Here is an 18925-nt window from a genome sequence, read left to right as displayed (position 1 = left end):
GGGGAGAGAGAGGGGAGAGAGAGGGGGCAGAGAAAATGATAATGAATGCAAGTGTGAGAACTGTGATGGGATCAGTAGCCAAAGAAGTAGTTCTTTGGTGTCCTGGCCAGTGGAGAAGGTTGTAAAGGTGCAAAGAGATGTTTGAGCTCCAGGGTTAAGGGTTAGGAGTTAGGGGTTGGAAGGGTTTGTCATTTCTGAAACTCCCATTTTTCTTGAACATTCAGTTCACTCATAGTTAAGACTTTCAAAGAGGGCCTGATTCTCAAATGGCCACTACTCTTCAGTGCCTGAGTAACATAATAAAAAGGAAGTATGTGTTAAGGTCCAACTTCCTGTGCCACACGATGAAACTACTTCATCTTTGCACCCTCATCTTCCCCTTTTCAGTTTTAAATGACCATTTATAGGAACTTGCTTTAGGAGTTAAAGATGCAGTTTTTCAAGGCTATTTACTAGATATGGAGATGTGTATTTCGCTAAGAGCCAATGGAAATTTTATGTTTCTGTACAAGGTAGAAGATATATTAGGGTAGCACAAATCTTACCCTGATGCTCTGGAATTCTTTCCGTTATTCATTTTGTCATGTGTACATCAGAATTCTGGAAACTCAGTTTTGATAGTTTTACTTTAGTTATCTCTTAGGCATTTCTCTTTCAATATTGGTCACTAATACATGATTAAAAGAGTTTGTCTTAGATGTCTATGTTAAGTTTGCTTATTAGAATGTTTAAAAGTAATTTCGAATGTGACATTTTAAATAATATGTTACTGTTATAGTGTGAGACCAAATCTAATACCGTTACACTGTTTTGGTGGTTGGCATCATGAATATGATAGAGAAAATAAAACCAGTAGTGTATGGATGTAGACTTATGTTTGTGTGAACATGATTACAGTGTGATTAATGCATTTGTGGTGGGATAGTGTTTTACTTTAAGAAGTGCCTGTTCCCACTAGGGGAAATGTCGAAAGAACTGTAAAGACTGATTTAAGGCAACTTTTATTCCATTATATGAGAGTGTCACATGAGTACTATTTTGTTTTACTACAGTTAACATTTTTGTTGATGGAATTGCCTGTTTAGAGTATTATTTTAATAACCAGATCAGAGTAGAGTTTATCATTACTCTAAAAATAGATGTCACCCTTTTCAGGATATTCTAAGTCTAGGTCTGATTTTTTTTCTCTTTTTTTAGGTAAGAAATTTTGAATTTAGGAAATAACAGACAGACCTCTGGGTGCATGCTTTTAAAGCTTGACAGCTCCCACGATAGCCAGTTTGCTATTTGGATCCAGTTATGCATTTGCAAATAGTATGATAAAAAGGTTATGAGACCCTTTATCCTCTGATCTCCACAGACTACAGATGTTTCAAGTGGCCTTTATTTGAGTAATTTAACTGACAGCTCAGAATTACATAATATTTAAATTATTTGCTGGTGCTAACTTCTGTATCTCTCTCTCTCTTTAGTCAGATAATATACTTGCATAATGTATGAAATCAGCACTTTAAAAGTTATCTTATTGACATTTCCAATATTTTATATTATTAAAGCAAATTACATATTAAAACACATGAAATATTAGAACATTAAAATTTTGGAGATTATAAATTTGGCTTACATTTTATTTTCAGAGCATTTTTCAAGAGGTATAGATATGAGAAAAAATATTTTTTAAAGAAATGAAACAAGTGAAACTGGTTTTCATTTTTCTTTTTAACGTATTCAAAGATGGTTGTTAAAATTTTATGTTTGACCGTAATTAAAATCTTTTTTGAGGTAGGGAAGGTTTCAAGAATAAAACATTCTCAGCAGTTTTTTCAAAATTTTCATACAAAACTGTTTGGATTGTGCATGATGATTTGCATAATTCTAATTGGGTATTGGGTAATAGTACAAGGTTAGATTTAAAATTACTGAACTATAGAGGAAGAGTTGGTTTCAGTTTGAATTTTAGAGATATTGCTGGCTTACTTAGTTCTTTCTTTGAAACTGAGAACGGAGATATTGGTAGTGGTGGTCGTAATTAACAGTTAAGTGCTCTTAAAATGCATGACACTATGCTAGAATTCCGAGGTAGAGAAAATAAGGAACTGGTGTTTAAAATCCCTTGCCTTCAAAAAAAAAGGATATAAAGTTAAAAGATAATGCCTTTCAAAATATGTTGTGTGGGCATTTTTTCTTTGTAGTTCATGTGCCTGTGATTCAAATCATTATATGTCATGCGTGTGAAATGTTTTGACATTTCAACTGCTTGTTACAGGTATACAGATATACTCTTATCAATTTAATATTTTCTTTCTCATTATTTTTCTTTCTGATTATAATAGTTTTGGGTTTCTCTTTTGATATTTCCCTCTTCTTCTCATTCCTTCCCCCTTAAAAAAAAAAACATTCTATAGAAATGCAAAAACCATAGAGGCTATCATTCTTAATTCGCATTTAATGATACGCTTGAAAAAGTGGCTATATAGTTTGACTGTTATTTATATTTCTGTGGAATCAGTGTGTTAAATCTTGAAAGCTTACACTTTTTATAAGTGTTGAATTATTCTTTTGTTTATGAATAGAAAAAGGGTTACAGATTTTTGTTGTTAAAGGGAAGTTTTGAACTGGCATATGGTACTGCAGGCGACCTTTAATTTTTTTTTACAATAATGGAAGAACAGGTTTAGCCTGGATTATTAGAATCAAAGGATAATCCCAAGTCTTGTCCATTTAATCTTCTTCGACATCCAAATATTTTGACTAGGACTAAGCAGCAAGAATAGTCTTGATTTATGTGAGTTTTTCCTCCATGCAGTCAAAGTGAGAGGAACCAACCACTGCCCCACCAGCCTCCTTCATTTGTTTAATTATCTTTTGACTATTGGAGTGTTAGTGGTTTGCAAGCAGATATTCTCATTCATTTGTTTTTAGGACAACACGTTTAAAAAGGAAAGCTGTAAGAGTATGTTGATTTCTTTTTATTAAATTAGAAAATGAAACCAGTGTTAAAAGAAATAGTGGATAACAGGATTTTGAAAAATCAAAACTAAACCAAACCAAACAATAAACAAAGTGGCTATATGGTTTCTGTCAAGTGACCTTGAGATTTTGTTCATCTGGCAGTCCTGTATTGAAATATTACATTTTTTCATGTTGAGGATTTCCAGAACATTTTTTTCTAAACCTTTGCACATTATAATCGACAATCTCTTTAGGGGCACTAAGTAAAGAATGCAATTCAGTTGAAATGGAGGTAGAATTTTTTTCAGTGCTGAGAATAGTATAGTTTGATTTCCACTTTTCCAAAGTTCCATTTATAATTTGGTCAACATTTTGGCTTTATTTTTTCTATGAATATTATTTATAGTATATCTAGTGTCCCATAACTTTCTTCTGGTGCATTGCCTGAGTATGTAAAGGGAAGAGTGCCACCTACTGAGTCACCAATAGTCACCTACTTCTTTAGCACCTGGATTTTCCTGCAGAGCAAGAACAAGCTTGACCCATTTTGGCAGTAAGAACTAATGAGCATAATGTTGATATGAGAACATTTATCTCAAAATGAAATCAGTCTATGACACCTTTAAGAGTTTCTTTTCTAGAAATAAGAAAATGTGTTTGTAAATCAAGGGACCAGAAATTTACAGTTTCTTGTTTGAGTCAAATAACAGAATTAAGATGTGATGTTAGGAAAATTATTTACCTATCTGAAGCATATGATAGCCTACTTTTTCTTGGGAGGGAGTTTTTGGCTGGCTTCTTTTCCACATGGCTTTCCATTGGAAGTATTTTCATTCAGATTACTAAACTAAGACTCTTGATAGTATATGCAGTTTTTATAGTTATTCAATCCAAATTATCATTGATTTTCTTTTTTTAAAAAAGAATCTAAATATACTAAAAAAATGTATGTAGAAAATTTCCAAATGGGTTTATCTCTATGTTACCAGCATTAAAGTATTACTAGAAAGAAGACAGAAACAACAGAGTTGGAAAATCCTCTGGTGATTTGAAACACAGTTCATTTGTCTCTCATAAATTTAAGATTAAGTGTCATATATGGGTGATAAAAGTGGCATAGGCTAGTTTTTATATACTCATTATTCACTTAGTTTGTCTTTTTCAATTAAAGCCAAGTCTATTTTTTTCATTCCATTGAGTTTACATTTCTTTTTCAATCACATGCTGAACACATTATAATAGATGCTGCCTAACAGTGAATGTAGTGTAAATCTCAGACTAATGTGTATTCACTGTGGCTTCTTTGAAAATGCTTGGTAAAAACATTTTGATTATTATAAGGTGCTATTTATCAAGAGTCATCTTTTAGAGGTGAAAGATGTTCATCCCTATCCTTCAACAGCCCAATTTTCTACCAAAATAAATCATTTAAGCCTCCAAAACCAATTTTGAAAATTTCGTTAGATAATTGGATTGTAAGACTCAGGTATGTTTTCTATAAGAGCTCCTTGTACTTGTTCACGTCTCTTTTTCCATGTTCAAAAAGTCCACAGTGCAACTATAACCTGTAAAAGTGCTAGGTAATCAAGAGAAAGACATTGATTAGAGCAATCAATAGCTTTTCAATTAGCCATTTTCCAGCTTTGAGCATTTGGCTCCATTGATCAACATGTGCCCAGTTTAATTGATTTTTATGTTTTCACCAGCAGGTGTTGGGTCAGACCATACCCCTTTTATCAGAGATGAAAAGCATGACTTTTTGTTCTGATTTCAGCTTAAATTTGGCTGGGATCCTTACTACATTAGATTTGGTGGTAGCACCTCAGTGAATACAAACTGAAACCTGGCCCAAATCATAAAGGAGAGAAATGTGGAATTAAGTAGTAAAGCTATTGGGGGAGTGGTGTGATTGGTTTTACACTTATTTTATTGATCTGGGGCTGAGCAAATGGTAGTGGATTCAGTTCAGCTCTTGCTTCCTTCTCCTATACAATTCAGGCCATCACAGAGGCTGTGTGTGTGTGTGTGTGTGTGTGTGTGTGTGTACGTGCACATGCATGCCACTCAGGGAGGTATTGCATGGTTGGAGAGCAGTGTGTGTGTGTGTGTGCATGTGCACATGCATGCCACTCAGGGAGGTATTGCGTGGTTGGAGAGCAGGCTGAAGACACCAGGTGTTACCTTCCTGACTTGTTTACAACCTCCAGCCTGGAAGTCCTATTCCGGGCTGTTTGCTTGTGGAGGATGGTGAGGGCAAGTGGTCAAACATCCGCTTTTCTTCAAGAGTGGGAACCTGTGCTATGTACTAAGTTTCAAGAAGCCAACAGTTTTTACTTTATTGTTTGCAAGAATTTAAAAATTGTTCTAACATTGTGTGGTTTCACCTTTTTGCTATGTATGGAAGTTGGTAGAAAGCAGTTAGCGTGTGTGTGTGCGCGCGCGCGCGTGCGCATGTGCATGTTAGATACCTGTCTTAGCCACTCAGGACTCTAGGGGAAGACGGGGTGGCGGTTTTTCTAGGGATCCACATGTTTAGGGAGTCTATAGGTACAGAAAAATGGGGAAAAAGGACAATTGAGTACCATTTGGTAGTTTGGTATGTGGTAAGCGGTTCCCTGAAGGTCTGAGGTGGCTATTGAGAGGTTTCTAACTTAAACTGAGGATTGCTGAGCCAACACATGATGCCATTTAAAAATTTTGTTTCTAGACCTTAACATTTATCTACAACGCAGTTGTAAATCTGATCTTTTTAGAGACCCTTTCCCCCAGATCTTTACAGTTGTACTGGGAGGTGAGGTTTGCTCCTGACAGTGCTGAAGGTGTAACAGGAGCAAAAATCCTCACCACATTTCCATTCGCTGGGATAACTTTTTCCTCGCTGATAACTTGGGGGAAGAGGCTGACGCGTAGGACTAAGTCTGGGGATGCCGGGGTGCTGACCTGCGGTCTATTATGCAGCTGCGGGTGGGGCGTTGGGGATAGTTAGACCTGGTGCGTGGGGGGCACCCGCGAACTGCGCTTTCTCCTCCGAGGCGCGTTAGGTCCCCACTTTCTCCTCTCCTGTGATGTGTGCGCGTGTGCGTGGAGACGAGACCCCTCCTTCCGAGGAAGAGGAATTCTAACCAGGCCAAGAGGCGAAAGAGGAGGCAGGCTGACATTTCCTTGTAATCGAATTAGGGCCGTTCCCGAATTACAGGCAGCCTGGAGTCAGTGAAATCTACATACTAACCGAGGGACACGACCCCTAAGGGACGGTGGAAGAGGGCTACTGCGCTCGCTCGTTTACCGTTTGCAGGGCTATTCAGAGCACAATAAAAAGCTTCAAATCTCTTTTTCAACCAGCCAGAGGAGCGCTTGATTCGCTCAGGACTTTTATTGCTCGCTTTTGAAATATTACCCTGGCTCTGAGCTACAAAGCCGCGGATCCAGTCCCATTTGTCTGGCGAAGACGCTGCCTCCAACCTGGTGCTCCCCGCTCACAGCTCGGATGACGGAAACCCTGGGGTTTAAACACTCCGAGGGTCGAATGTCACGGACTGCGGAGCCCGAGCATCTCCCAGTAAAGCCCCAGTAACTTTTCAGCGCTCGCCCTGTCTCTGCTTTGGGACCCGGCCGCAGGCCGCCGGCACGTCCGCGGGTCTCCTGAGCCTGGGAGAGGCTCCTTTCATTGGACTCAAAAATAAATGGGCTGAGTGGAGATTTTAAGAAAGAACCCAGATTTCAAAAACTTAAAAACTTAAACGAGTCGGTGGGCACCAGTAAACTAAGATTATTCAAAGAATCGCTTCCACCTTAAAGTTCTTGTTTGTTAAAAAAGAAAGAAAACTGCAAAGCAGTTTCTACACTTTCTACCTCTCCTTTGAGAAGTACTTTTTTAAAAATGTTCATCGAATGTTTTTAGTTGCCTTGAACCCTTTTTTTCTGGGACAAGTTTAGGGATAAATGTATTAAGTCTACTCTAAAAAAGATCTTTTCCCTTGTCTAATCTCTGAATCTCCTCTCCCTGAAAAAAAAAACAACAACAAAAAACTAACATAGATATTTTTCCCCTGCAGTCTCACTCTCAACAAGTATTTCTTCATAAAATAGTAGCAGGGATCAGCATTTTAAAAATATGTTTTGGGGAGTGTTAGGAAATGCTGTATAGAACACTGCAGCTTTTTATGGTTTCTGTTTTTACAGAAATGAAATGACCTTTCAAAGAAATAATTCTTGGGCTGTAATTCGTTCTGTTATTGCTTCCGGAGATAGAAAATAGATCCCGTTTATTTAAACTCGGATTGTATAATGAAAATGTAAAATAGGCAATTAAATACTCGTGGATGAGGGAATTAAAGACAAACACTGAGTGAAAGTAACATTAAGCAGACTCTTCACCAATCATTGTGCCAGTGATTCTTACAAGTACAGAGTCCAGTTGGAAGAAAGAATCAGCATAAAGATGCTACCCCTTTTATTTCACTTCTTTGTAGACTTATTGTAACCATCTCAGAGAAGCCAATGATCTTTTCCATTTCAGCAGATATCTGAATGTCCAAAGGTAGTTGGCTCCTCTGGGTTCAAAATTTAAGGAGTTTAGAGGAGAGCACCTTTTTTTAAATGTTCATTATTTTGAACTCATTTTAGAAGTCTAATTTTTGCACTGGTATTGGATTTATGTTTCTGTGTACCCCTCTTCAAAAACATGGACAGCTCAAGGAAAGAGTTGCCGTGACACTTTGCTTTCATTTTGTTTTGATACTTTTAACATTAGTCGTTAATGGACTTGAAAACAGAAAGCTATTTAAAAATATATATCAAGATTAAATTTTAATTCTTTCATATTTAATTCTTTCATAAATTTTAATTCTTGTCATATTGATTTAGTAAAAATCTTATTGTGAATGTGTAGAATAACAGTTTAATCACTTTTGCTCATTGGATCAAGATACTTTTGTAGTCAAGAATTTCAAATTGATTACATTCTATCTCAAATATTGGGTTTGAAATTGTTAATTCTAAGTACAGTTGAAAGACTATTGTACTGGTTTTAATTCATTCATATAACATTATTGTATGTTTTGATATCAATGTGAGGAGATAAAGTAGGTAAGTAAAAAAAATAAAACATCTCTTCAATATAAAATATGGATGGTTTATAGTCATACCTACTTAATTTTTTAAATGATATCCTCTATTAGAGAACTCAAAATGAGATTTGAAATTCTGAATATAAAATTTAAAGTTGTACAATATTTCATGAAAAATAAGAATGGGGCTATTATAAAATACCAGTAAGGATTTGTAGGAATTTTATACTAGAGAGAACTAGAAAGAAGAAGAATGTAATTTGCTAAATTTTTAAAAAGGAAGCTATGTGGAAATGTTATATGAAGCCATAGAAATCTTATCTCTAGGTTACTACATTTTTAAATAGTGGATGAATCTATTTTTGCCACTTCTTCCTTTATTTAAAAAAATATTTCCAGGTGGTAATACCAAGGCAGGAAGCTAGAGCACACAAAACCACACAACTGATTATCTTTTTATTTGTGGATGGCTGGCTGGAGTGGGTGGGGCAGGTAGGAAGTAGGAGGGTTTGATTTAGGAATCTTGGCTAGGAAAAGGAATTTTTCATCTTTTAAAGCATGAAACATTGTGTATACCTGAAAATGGATTATACTGGGAAAAACAGGCCCTTGCCAGAGACATTAGCTTATATTGATATAATTTGTGAATGACCTGTTCATACAGGAACTTAGAAAATATTATAAAATGATAGTAACACATACATAACAGCTCTGTGCTTGCTTTTATATGAGAGAATTTGTTTTATGGGGCACCACAGTTTATTAAAACTTGTGTGCTGCTTCTTGGTTTAATGATGCCAAACATCCAAATAGCATTTGCTGTGCTAAGCATAAGTAGTGCATACAAATTGTATTAGCTAAGTGGTGAACAGATTTGTCCAACTTAGTATTTGAAACATACTTCAACTGTTATGCTTTGGATTGATAAATAACTGTAACAAATTGTACAGATATTAACACTTATGGGTGGAAACAATCATTGTCCTATTTGTCTTCACAAAAAATGATTCTTTCTTATGATTTGTATCCTGTTTCTTATATTTCATGGTTTAGATGTTGAAACATTTGTAGCAGACACACTAAGAGGAGAAAATTTATCCAAGAAAGCAAAGGAAAAGAGAGAATCTCTTATTAAGAAGATAAAAGATGTAAAGTCTACGTAAGTCACTTACTTGCTTTTTATTACTAACTTTTTACTTAGAAGCAACTTTGTAATTAACATTTTAATAAAGAATTATGATAGAATTAAATTTTTAATGTTGTAATTTAATTGCTATTAAGTATTTTTAAAGGACAAAATATATTTCCACTATAATAATTAAAAAAATTAATATGCTTCTCTTAATATCATTTTTGAAGGTTCTTGAATATGTATGTTTCTAAGCATTCTAGCAAAATTCACTGTTTATTTTGATTAGTTGAGGATATATTTGGTTTAAATGATAAGACATAATTAGGTTGAGAATTTTAATATAAATATGGAAAATAACCTCCAGATACTGAAATGAATGAATGTAAGTTATAGGTATTAAAGATAAATTTTGATTTTACTACTGTAACTTTTGTTTTTAAAAATACTTTTATTATAAATCTATAAACCTTTGGTATTGTCATTTCAGGATAGGAAGTAGTTTTTTTAATGTATGTTTATAATATAGATTTTAAAATAGATATGAATTACTGCCACTGGTGGGACCTTGTTTTGATTTGTCACCCTCATTAAAAAAATATAATGTTGTTTTATTTTGCAGCTATCTTCAGGAATTTCAAGACAAAGGTAAATTTTCAAGTTTGACAAAATTCTGAAAATTTTCCTTCTGGAGATTTTTCAATAGGATACTCTAACACATACTGAATGTGATAGTTGGAATCAAAATTTAAATATCCGACTTGTGTATTTAGACTTTCAAGATGAGAGTGCTAGCTCCCCCTACTGAGAAAAAAATTAAAAAGCATATCCGGAATCTACTCTGCACAATCTTTTGATGAAGTAATTGTCTCTATTTAGCCTTCTTAGGTTTTATGTTTCTTAGAGTACTTTGTGGCGGAAATTTGTTAAGAAAAGTATATACTTGCTGTTACACATGGAATAGTTTGATGAAGCAGAGGTGAGATACCAACCCAACACCATTTAACGTGACAGAGATGGCTTTATAACAGTGATGGGAGCGGGCCCTGTGGCTGGGTGCTTGTAGGTAATATTTCTAAAGGATAATTTTTTTAGAAACAAGATCAATTTTTGTTTGAGGATATGAGTAAAATCTTTTTCAAATGCTGGTTTTTATTATCCTTCTGACTCTTTGGATATGAATAAATGTATGCCATAGAAATATTGCTTCAATTTTTTTGAAATCTGTGAGAGTGCTGGTAACTTGATTGCCTTTAGTTTTAAGAGACAGCTGCTTAGCAGACTGAAAACCAAATCAGGAAAGGCATAGGAAGTTCCTACTATTTCACGTCTTCAGTTCTGTAAGGGAAACCGGGTATGGCCCTTACTTCCATGATGCTAATTCATAGGTCATGACCTGAAGCCTGTGAATGCTGGTATGAGGGTCACAACATGAGGTCAGTTAACCTATGTGGAGCTAGGATCTGGATTTGGGGGAAAACAGTATGGTATCTTCTGATTGGGGTTAGCAGACAACACAAAGTAGTTCATATCTCTGCTAGCTGATAAGCGAGAGGGTAGTGACAGTTTCAGTAAACCACGTACTTAGCCAAACAAGCCAGAAATTAAACAGTTAGAAGGAAACCATAGAGTCTTTTCACAGTAAATCATCAAGATCATTGTGATAGGAGGGAATGAGAAAAGTTTTTGTTTTGTATTAATATTTTTAACACTATTAAATAGAAGAGCAAGGAACTCTCCCCATTAATACCCATTTCTTTATAGTCTACTATGAACCTTAACCTATGGGATTAATCATGTTGCATTTTGGTTAGTTGGGTATAGAAGTAATGAATTTATATATTTTAATTATGATAACTTTTATATAGTGCACTATTTATAGAGGAATAGTAGATTCTGCCTCTCTTCTTAAAAGGCATGTTTTATCCCAGTGATTATTTATCAAACTCTCATTGTGATTTAATTATTTATGTATTAAAAATTTTAAGCTAAGAAAGCATGATAATATGAAGTCACTATATGATTGCATATAATTCAGTAATAGGAACTTTCCCTTTGGTATTCTGGTTTAGGACTTGTTCAGGTGTGTGGAAATTAAAATTACATTACTGAGATACATTCTCTGTCTCTAAAGAGAATGGAAATTTGTATAGTATTTGATAGAAATTGAAAAATGAGCCTAGAATAAGAGTTCAAATAACAGAATTCAGAGATTCCCTATAATCATTTTCCTCTGAATAAGTTATTTTGTAGTTCAATACTGTTATATTGAGTTAACTAATCACCAAGAGTCCTGCTCAGAAGTAAGCCTGTGGATAAATTAGATGTATACCTTGGAGAAATATGAGAAACAGTAATTTTATGCCATTTACCCTCAAATTATATTTAGCTTTGTTCTAAAAGGACCATTCCTGTAGTCTGTTAGAAATAGTAAAAGGAAATTAGTGTACACTTAATAGTTGCAAAGTAATTTTAAAGATGCATCTTTTTTCAAAAAGAGGAATTTATTAATGATCGGATTCTACACTGAGTAAATTCAGTGCATCCATGTATGTTTTGATAGTGCTGCTTTTTTCTTTTTTCTTTTCCATACATTTTTTTCTTGGGGTTTTGGATTGTCTTCATTCAAGGAGACCTGGGCAGATTCCTTTTGGCTGTTTTCTGTTTCTTCCACCTCCCCTCTGCTGCCTCCCTCCCCGCCTCCCACCTCCCTCTCTCTCCCCTCTCTCTCCTTCTTCCCCTCCCTCAGGTCAATATGGGGTCGCAATGAAATAAACAGAGGCTGTTTTCCTCCTTTTTACTTTTGGACTCTTATTTGTTTCACATACTTTTTTTTTTTATTCAAATGACAGTTAAGTGCCATCTTAATATCATTAGTGGGAAGAAAAAGGATCAAGTAGAGAATTTTTAAACAAAATGAATTAATTCAGATTTATTCATTTCTATTAAGTCAGTCATTACTTTCTTTAAAGTACACAGCTATCTCTTAGCCTTCCCTACTTCCCTCCCACGTCTCCTCCTCTCTTACACTGCAGATACTACCCCACCTTGTGTGACTGAACAATACAGGATTTACAGTTTGAAGTATTTCAGTTCTTAAAATTATTTGAATTGATACGATTGTTGAAACACTAAACTGCATAGATCTTAGAAGAGTTAAAAAAATTTCTATTTTTTGGGGGGGGGTGGATGAGAATAGTTTGTATTGGTAGAAACTTATTTTATTACAGTGGGTCCTAGGTATTGAAGCTTGTCCATTAAGTTAATTTTCATCTCGCTATATTTACATCCATTTACATGGCAATATGAGGTCTTAATATTTCCCTTTACATTTCTTTAATTTATGAAGATCCTCATTTTATCTCTTTATATCCTCAAGTCTGGGATTTACCATTGAGGCGGTCTGACAAATTGTTACTTTAGAATAAATAATCAGTTGGTTTTCTAAATTCGTTAATTTTGCTTATACATAAAGATTTGGATCTCAGCAACAAGGATTCATCTTGCTTAGTCTAGTCCCTGTCATTCATTTGAAATATTGCTTATTCTATCTAGAATAAAGAATTCCTTCTTAAATCTTTCAAATATTGTACTTGACAGAATAACTATCTAACCCTAGAATACTGTCTAGCCACGTAATATAGACTAGTCTTGAATATAAGCTTTATGTACTAGAATTATGCTCATTTAGAATTATTTTAGAATAGAATTATGATTATTTTAGAATTTGTTCTCTGTTATGTAACAAGGTCATAGGTCTCTTAAATGTGACTTGAAATATTTTTGTAATGAAAATGTTACTAATTGAGTAAAGACTTATTAACTGAATAGAAAATAGAATATTCTAATAAATGTTAGGCACATGATTTAAAAAAGCTTTACTTATAGTTGTATCTTGCTCTTCTATTAATCGTTTTACTCCAGTGATAATTTAGGTGTGATTAATTTCTATATAGAATGATTAAGATAATGCGAAGATACCTATGCATGACACATAGCAGGTGTTCAATAAATATATTAATGTGTCTTCTTAGATTCAACTTCATTTAGCAAGAGAATTTAAGTAAATCTTGACTGATAATTTAGTTTTCAAATTTTTTTTGAAGAAATTTTGAAGTGTTAAAAGAAAGGCATACATATAGCATGAGAAATATTTCAAGAGAATATTTTTCAAATTTGTGAAATATTAGTGTCTATAGCTTTAAAAAATGTGAATATATTACTTTCAATTTCCTTTAGATGCCATAGCTAAACAGCTCTCATTTTCTCCTTTAAAATATTTTTCTCTAATCAAAAATATTTAATAGATTTTTTCCTTGAGACATCATTGATATTGTTAAATACGCATAGATTTACTTAGCAATTTCCTTTGACCTCATTTGTATTAAGTTTTTATTAATGGACTAAACTACTTTTTAAAATAATAGAATTGTTAGGTAAGAAGGGGCCCCTTTTAGTTTGTTCTGATGGAATCCTTAAGAACAGCAGAAAAGTCAGAAGTTTGCATGACATTTAATTTCCTTTCCTTTACCCTTCCTAACATAGTATATGTTCTGTTGAAAGTTAGTTCCCCAAAGAAATCTGAGCAGATAACTTGCAGCTCCCCCCAACCCCCACCTCTGGCTTTGTAAAAATGTGTTAAGCATATTTGAGATTATGGGGCCTGAAGTAGTCGAGTATATTTCAGAGGTAGTGCTTGAGAAATGGTATCTTTGTTTTAAAACTCTGCCTCGTATTTGCATGCCATAAATTATCTCTCCTACAGTAGAAGAATTATGAAGAGAATCTTCTTATTTGTGGTGAGCTAAACCTTTCAGAGTTTTAGAATTAAACTACAGAGTCCCTTAAGAAATGACATATAGTATAGTATAGGAAATATAGTCAATAATATTGTAATAACTATATATGGTGCCAGATGGGTACTAGACTTATCTGGGGGATCACTTTGTAAATTATATAAATGTCTAACCACTATGCTGCATACCTGAAACTAATATAAAATAATATTGAATGTCAACTTTAATTGAAAAAGTAAAAAAGAGAAGGGAAGAAATGACAAGTTAAATGCTTATCTATTTAACTGTGTATTATTATTTGAGAAATTAGTTTGGACACATAAACAGAATAGAGAATTAGAAATTAATTTGTTTTCATTCAAGTAGTTTTTCCTTTCAAGTTTGTCTTTCATGCTCTATACAAGGGAAGGGTTATCATCTAAATTTTAGGTATAACATTTAGTTTAATGTTTACCTGAGTGTGTTTAAAACAGGACTCTGACAAAATAAACAGTAAATTGATTAAATCAACTTCAATTGTGGTAGAGATCATGATGGTTCAGTTGCTGGTGGGCTTCAACTCCAGGCATTTAGGCAAATGTTAATCGATGATGAGCCATATTAAATAGAAGGGAAAATAGTGATTTAAACCCAACTATTTTAAATTTAAGAATGTTTTTCAGAGAAATATGCTGCTGTAGTACAATTAAGTCTTGGTTGTGCTATGATATTTAAGTTGCCACTGAATATGGGAAGGGAAATCTTAGATCGTTGTCTTTTAGACTGTTAACTTTGTATCGTTAATTAAACTTTTGAAAGTTGTGGGATAAATCAAATGCTTTTCTAAGGAAACAAGAAACAGTATTAATGAGCAACAACCCCATAATTATCCTTCTGAGTACATAACAGGGACACATTCATGTCTTTTCTTTGCGCAATAACTTCAACAAAGAAGTATTTTTAAACTGATCATTAATTTTATGACCACAGAAATGAGATGCAAAATTTATGCTGTTGTCATTGGCACAGGCTCAAGGCACCACTGACATTATGTGTGATTGTAATAGAATGGCTGCCAACTAATGATTCTGTAGACATTTCATTTGAGCGTGCTTTTCTTTTAGATGTCTGATTAGGCTGTAATGCTTTCAATTATGTCTGTAAATTGTATTGGATACGTTTACCTGATGCCCATCGTTGCTTTGGAGTTCAGTTTTCTATTACATAAACACAAGTTGAACATTTTCCTTTTAATTTACGGAAGTCTTTGTAGGTATAGCTGCAAATACTCAGTCCCTGGGGAGAAAAAAAAAAAAATTGCTTTGCCCTACTCAACAGCGACCCCTGTGTTTAATTAAAGCTCCTTATAATACAGCAGCTCTTTATTGGGTTGAAAAAAATAATTAGAGAGGGAGGGAAAGGATGGATCATCACTGGAACAACAGTAAAACGAAGAAGACCATTTTGAAAAATGATGTGTCCCTTCAACTTAATGTGGGTTAAAAAGGGAATAACCCTGTGAAATTCCACAGAGATTTGTCTTTACTTTCTGAGTTAATTCAAGGAAATCTTAAAAAAAAAAAAAAAGGAAGAATTGAGTCTAGTAGCAGTACTTAATTTCTTTTGTCTTAGATAAATATAAATACCACACTAATTAAAAAAAAAATATTTGAAATGAGCTGCAGTTCTTAGAATGGGTAAGTTGAAGATAAATCCAAACATTTTTTTTTTTTTGAAAAAACAAAAACCACAGAGGTTTTTAGCATGTGGGTGACCAATTCGTATAGAATATTTTTAATTCATACTAAGTATTATTGAATTTATAACTTCAATTGATTTTTTGCTATGTAAATATAGATTGGTGTGTGCATGTGTGTGTATATACATGGACATACATATAAAATACATAGTGGATATTGTCAAAGGATAAAAAACTAATTCTGATTTTCAAAACTTTTTAAGTTTTAATTTTTTCTGCTTATTTCCACATAGAGTTTAATTGATTTAAGCCTGAGCATCTGAATATTTTTCAAAATTCTTTTTATATATTCATTGGTTTTATTGTTGTATTTTTATATTCATAATAGTGTAATATGCTAAGTGCTAGGTTCTGATGATGTATTTGAAGTATCCTAATACTTTTTTTTACAGCAAGATTTATTTTATACCTCATGATATGAAATATCCTTAGAAAATCCACTTTATAAAAACTTTATTAAGGATATAAGAATACTCTTACAACTAAGAGCAACTGAGAATTTTGTGGTCTTTACTACTACATATTCAATGAGCCATCATTCCATGTCGAAATGTATTTTTACTAGCATTTTTTGAGGTTCTCTCTTATCTCATGTTTTAAGTTAGAGCATTGTTCTTTCCATAAAAGCAAAATTGTAAGGGATCGTTGAATGTTCTGAAAAAATCCTTTGAATATCTCATAAGAAAGAGAAATTAAGATCTGAAGAATGAGTAGTATTCGTATGTGTTCCTTGGAATTTTAATTGGGGAAGATACATCATCATGTATGGGTGCACCTACTAGTTGGATCTCTAAGGACAATAAGATAGTCATCTCTTCTGCTCTTATTGTTTGATGGGAGATATTCCCATCTTTCCTTTCAGGATAAGGATGACAAATGCTGATGAACTATTACAGTTATAAGGAAATAGAGATGAATATTGATTTTTTATTACTTTGATAATGTTGTCTTGAAAGAGGCTATTTCTTCTACCAAAAACATGGTGAAAAGTAGGGTGCTACCCATCTAATGGGTGTCAGAGGATACAGATATCATTTTGAAGAGACTAGGAGCTTTAATTTGGATCTACTCAGCAACTATGATCTAAAAGTAACACTGTAGGTACTCTAGGGTTCCCGTGGAGGTTTTCGCCATGTTTTTTGGGTAATCCCTAAGGTGGCTGGTTTTCTCTTGAATTGTTAGCAGGTAACTAGAATTGTAAACAGATAATTGATCTAGTATTAAGTATATATTTTTCTTTGTTGTTGAATATAGGTGAAAAATGAGTGTTTATTTATAACTCAGCTAGCAAATATCTAATTCACTCTTTTCTCAAAAAGAAAATTATTCTAAATGAGTATGTGAGAAAAACCCAAACCACAAGATTTAACTGTGGGGATTAAATGACTTCAAACCAACCATCCATCCATCCATCCATCCATCCATCCATCCATCCATCCATCCATCCTAGGATTTGTAAATCATGTAGAAAACTGGCTAGGACATTAAAACTGGCTAGAGCATTTTACAATAGATTAAAAATACTCAATTTCATTTCAAGAACAGGAAACGTATATGGGAAAAGCTGCTTTATAACTCATATAAACCTTTTAAATTCAAACAAGGTTATTTACAAACTAGACACCTTCAATTTTCATTTAGTAGTATGTTACCATTTTTAATCTACTCAAATATTATCCTGTGATTTTTAATGAAAACATGTTCATATGACTTTGAATGATCCATTTCTCATCATAATTTTTTAAACACTGACTAGGTAAATTGAATTATTTTCTCAGTTGTGCTTCCCATGGTGGGGTTTTTTTTTTTGTTTTTTTTTTTGTCATTTGGTTCTGTTTGCTTGTTTTGGATATACACTGTTTTACCTTGCTTTTACTTTTTTCGTATTTATCTTTGTAGAGACCATCATAATTTTAGAATTTGTACTCTTTTGTACCAGAAATAAGCAGGCACATACTGACCTTCAAAAACTTTATCTAAATTATAGCGGATATACATTAAAATAGGACTAAGTTTGTTAGGAAAATTTACCTCTTCTGGAAAAAGTAACTTTTTTAAGATGACTAAATTATGAAAGGCTTTTTTCTGATTCTTTTATAGGTGATACAGAAGATGGGGAAGAATATGATGACCCTTTTGCTGGGCCTCCAGACACTATTTCTTTAGCCTCTGAAAGATATGATAAAGATGATGAAGCCCCCTCTGATGGTATGTGATATCTTCCCATAGAATATACCTCTTGACACTCTAACACAAAACAATGCAGTATGCAGAGGTGGTGGCCTTGTCAGAAAGCAGATAAATGCAGAGGCTTCAGTTAACTTATCTTTACCAGAACCTTTTAAGGAACAGAAGAGCTCTCTCTAGTGGTTTTCCTAAGTATGTAGTTCTTCCTTTTCCTGGGAAATATTTTTTACTAGAATTTTTAGAAGAGTGCTCGCATCACTGTATGAATATTATTGGTAAGTTTGTTGGTTAATTTAATATTATCAGATTCTTGCTTAATTTTATTATGCTGCTAATGGCTTGTTGTATTATTTATTTTATAAATAATGAAAAGGGTTTTGATCTTTTTTCCTGCAAACTTCATATATAATGAATTCATAAAATATTAAATCAATTATTCCTACATTGTTTCTCACATTGAGACAGGTTTTCATCAAATGCTTCTTTTAATACACATTTTCATTTTTCTGATTGTCACCTAAAAATGGCCCACATTATGTAGTTGTATTATAGTGCTTTGTATTAATTGAGTTAGCAGTAAAGTTGATTGTTTATCTCAGTAATTTTTAAAAACTTGCCAAAGTTATGAAACTTGTTTTTAGTGTACTGTGTACTTTCTCTGTTATAGGCAGTTGAGTGCATCTGCATTATAGAGCCCTTGTAAGGATGATATGTAGTTATAAACTAAGAATGTGTATCGATAAATTAGCCATGCATATTAATTTGTGGCACTCAAAGTTTCACATAGACATAGAAATGAATGATGCCTTCTGCCACTATATGATGATCAAACTGTGCAGTTCCATCTCTAAATACAACTGCCGAATGAAAATATGCTTCCTGCAACAGAGCACTCCACATTTTATGTTATCCAGATTATTCCCTTTGGAAACATAAATTGCTTTTATGAGGTATAAAATTATGTCTATTGCAGAACAGGGATAAGTCAAGGCCATGCATAAGTGATAAACATCCTAACCACTGATTCAGAACAACACAATCTTTTCTTTATATT

At 33.5% G+C, this 18925-nt stretch overlaps 1 protein-coding gene across 3 annotated transcripts in view; it reads left to right on the top strand.

Annotated features, from left to right (window-relative positions):
- The window catches only part of SKAP2 (src kinase associated phosphoprotein 2), a 158173-nt gene that overhangs the window by 559 nt on the left and 138689 nt on the right, over positions 1 to 18925 (top strand). For all 3 annotated transcript variants that reach the window (XR_001516908.2, XM_025046883.1, XM_006912014.3), the window contains exons 2-4: positions 9075 to 9180; positions 9773 to 9798; positions 17785 to 17892. Coding sequence is in view for 2 of the 3 variants with exons in the window: in XM_025046883.1 (XP_024902651.1) it covers positions 9075 to 9180; positions 9773 to 9798; positions 17785 to 17892 (240 nt within the window). In the remaining variant the exon portion in view is untranslated. The remainder of the gene's footprint in view (positions 1 to 9074; positions 9181 to 9772; positions 9799 to 17784; positions 17893 to 18925) is intronic.

The sequence above is a fragment of the Pteropus alecto genome, unplaced genomic scaffold (assembly GCF_000325575.1).
Source record: "Pteropus alecto unplaced genomic scaffold, ASM32557v1 scaffold21, whole genome shotgun sequence".
Classification (NCBI taxonomy): domain Eukaryota; kingdom Metazoa; phylum Chordata; class Mammalia; order Chiroptera; family Pteropodidae; genus Pteropus; species Pteropus alecto.
This window is presented reverse-complemented; position numbering and strand designations above follow the sequence as displayed.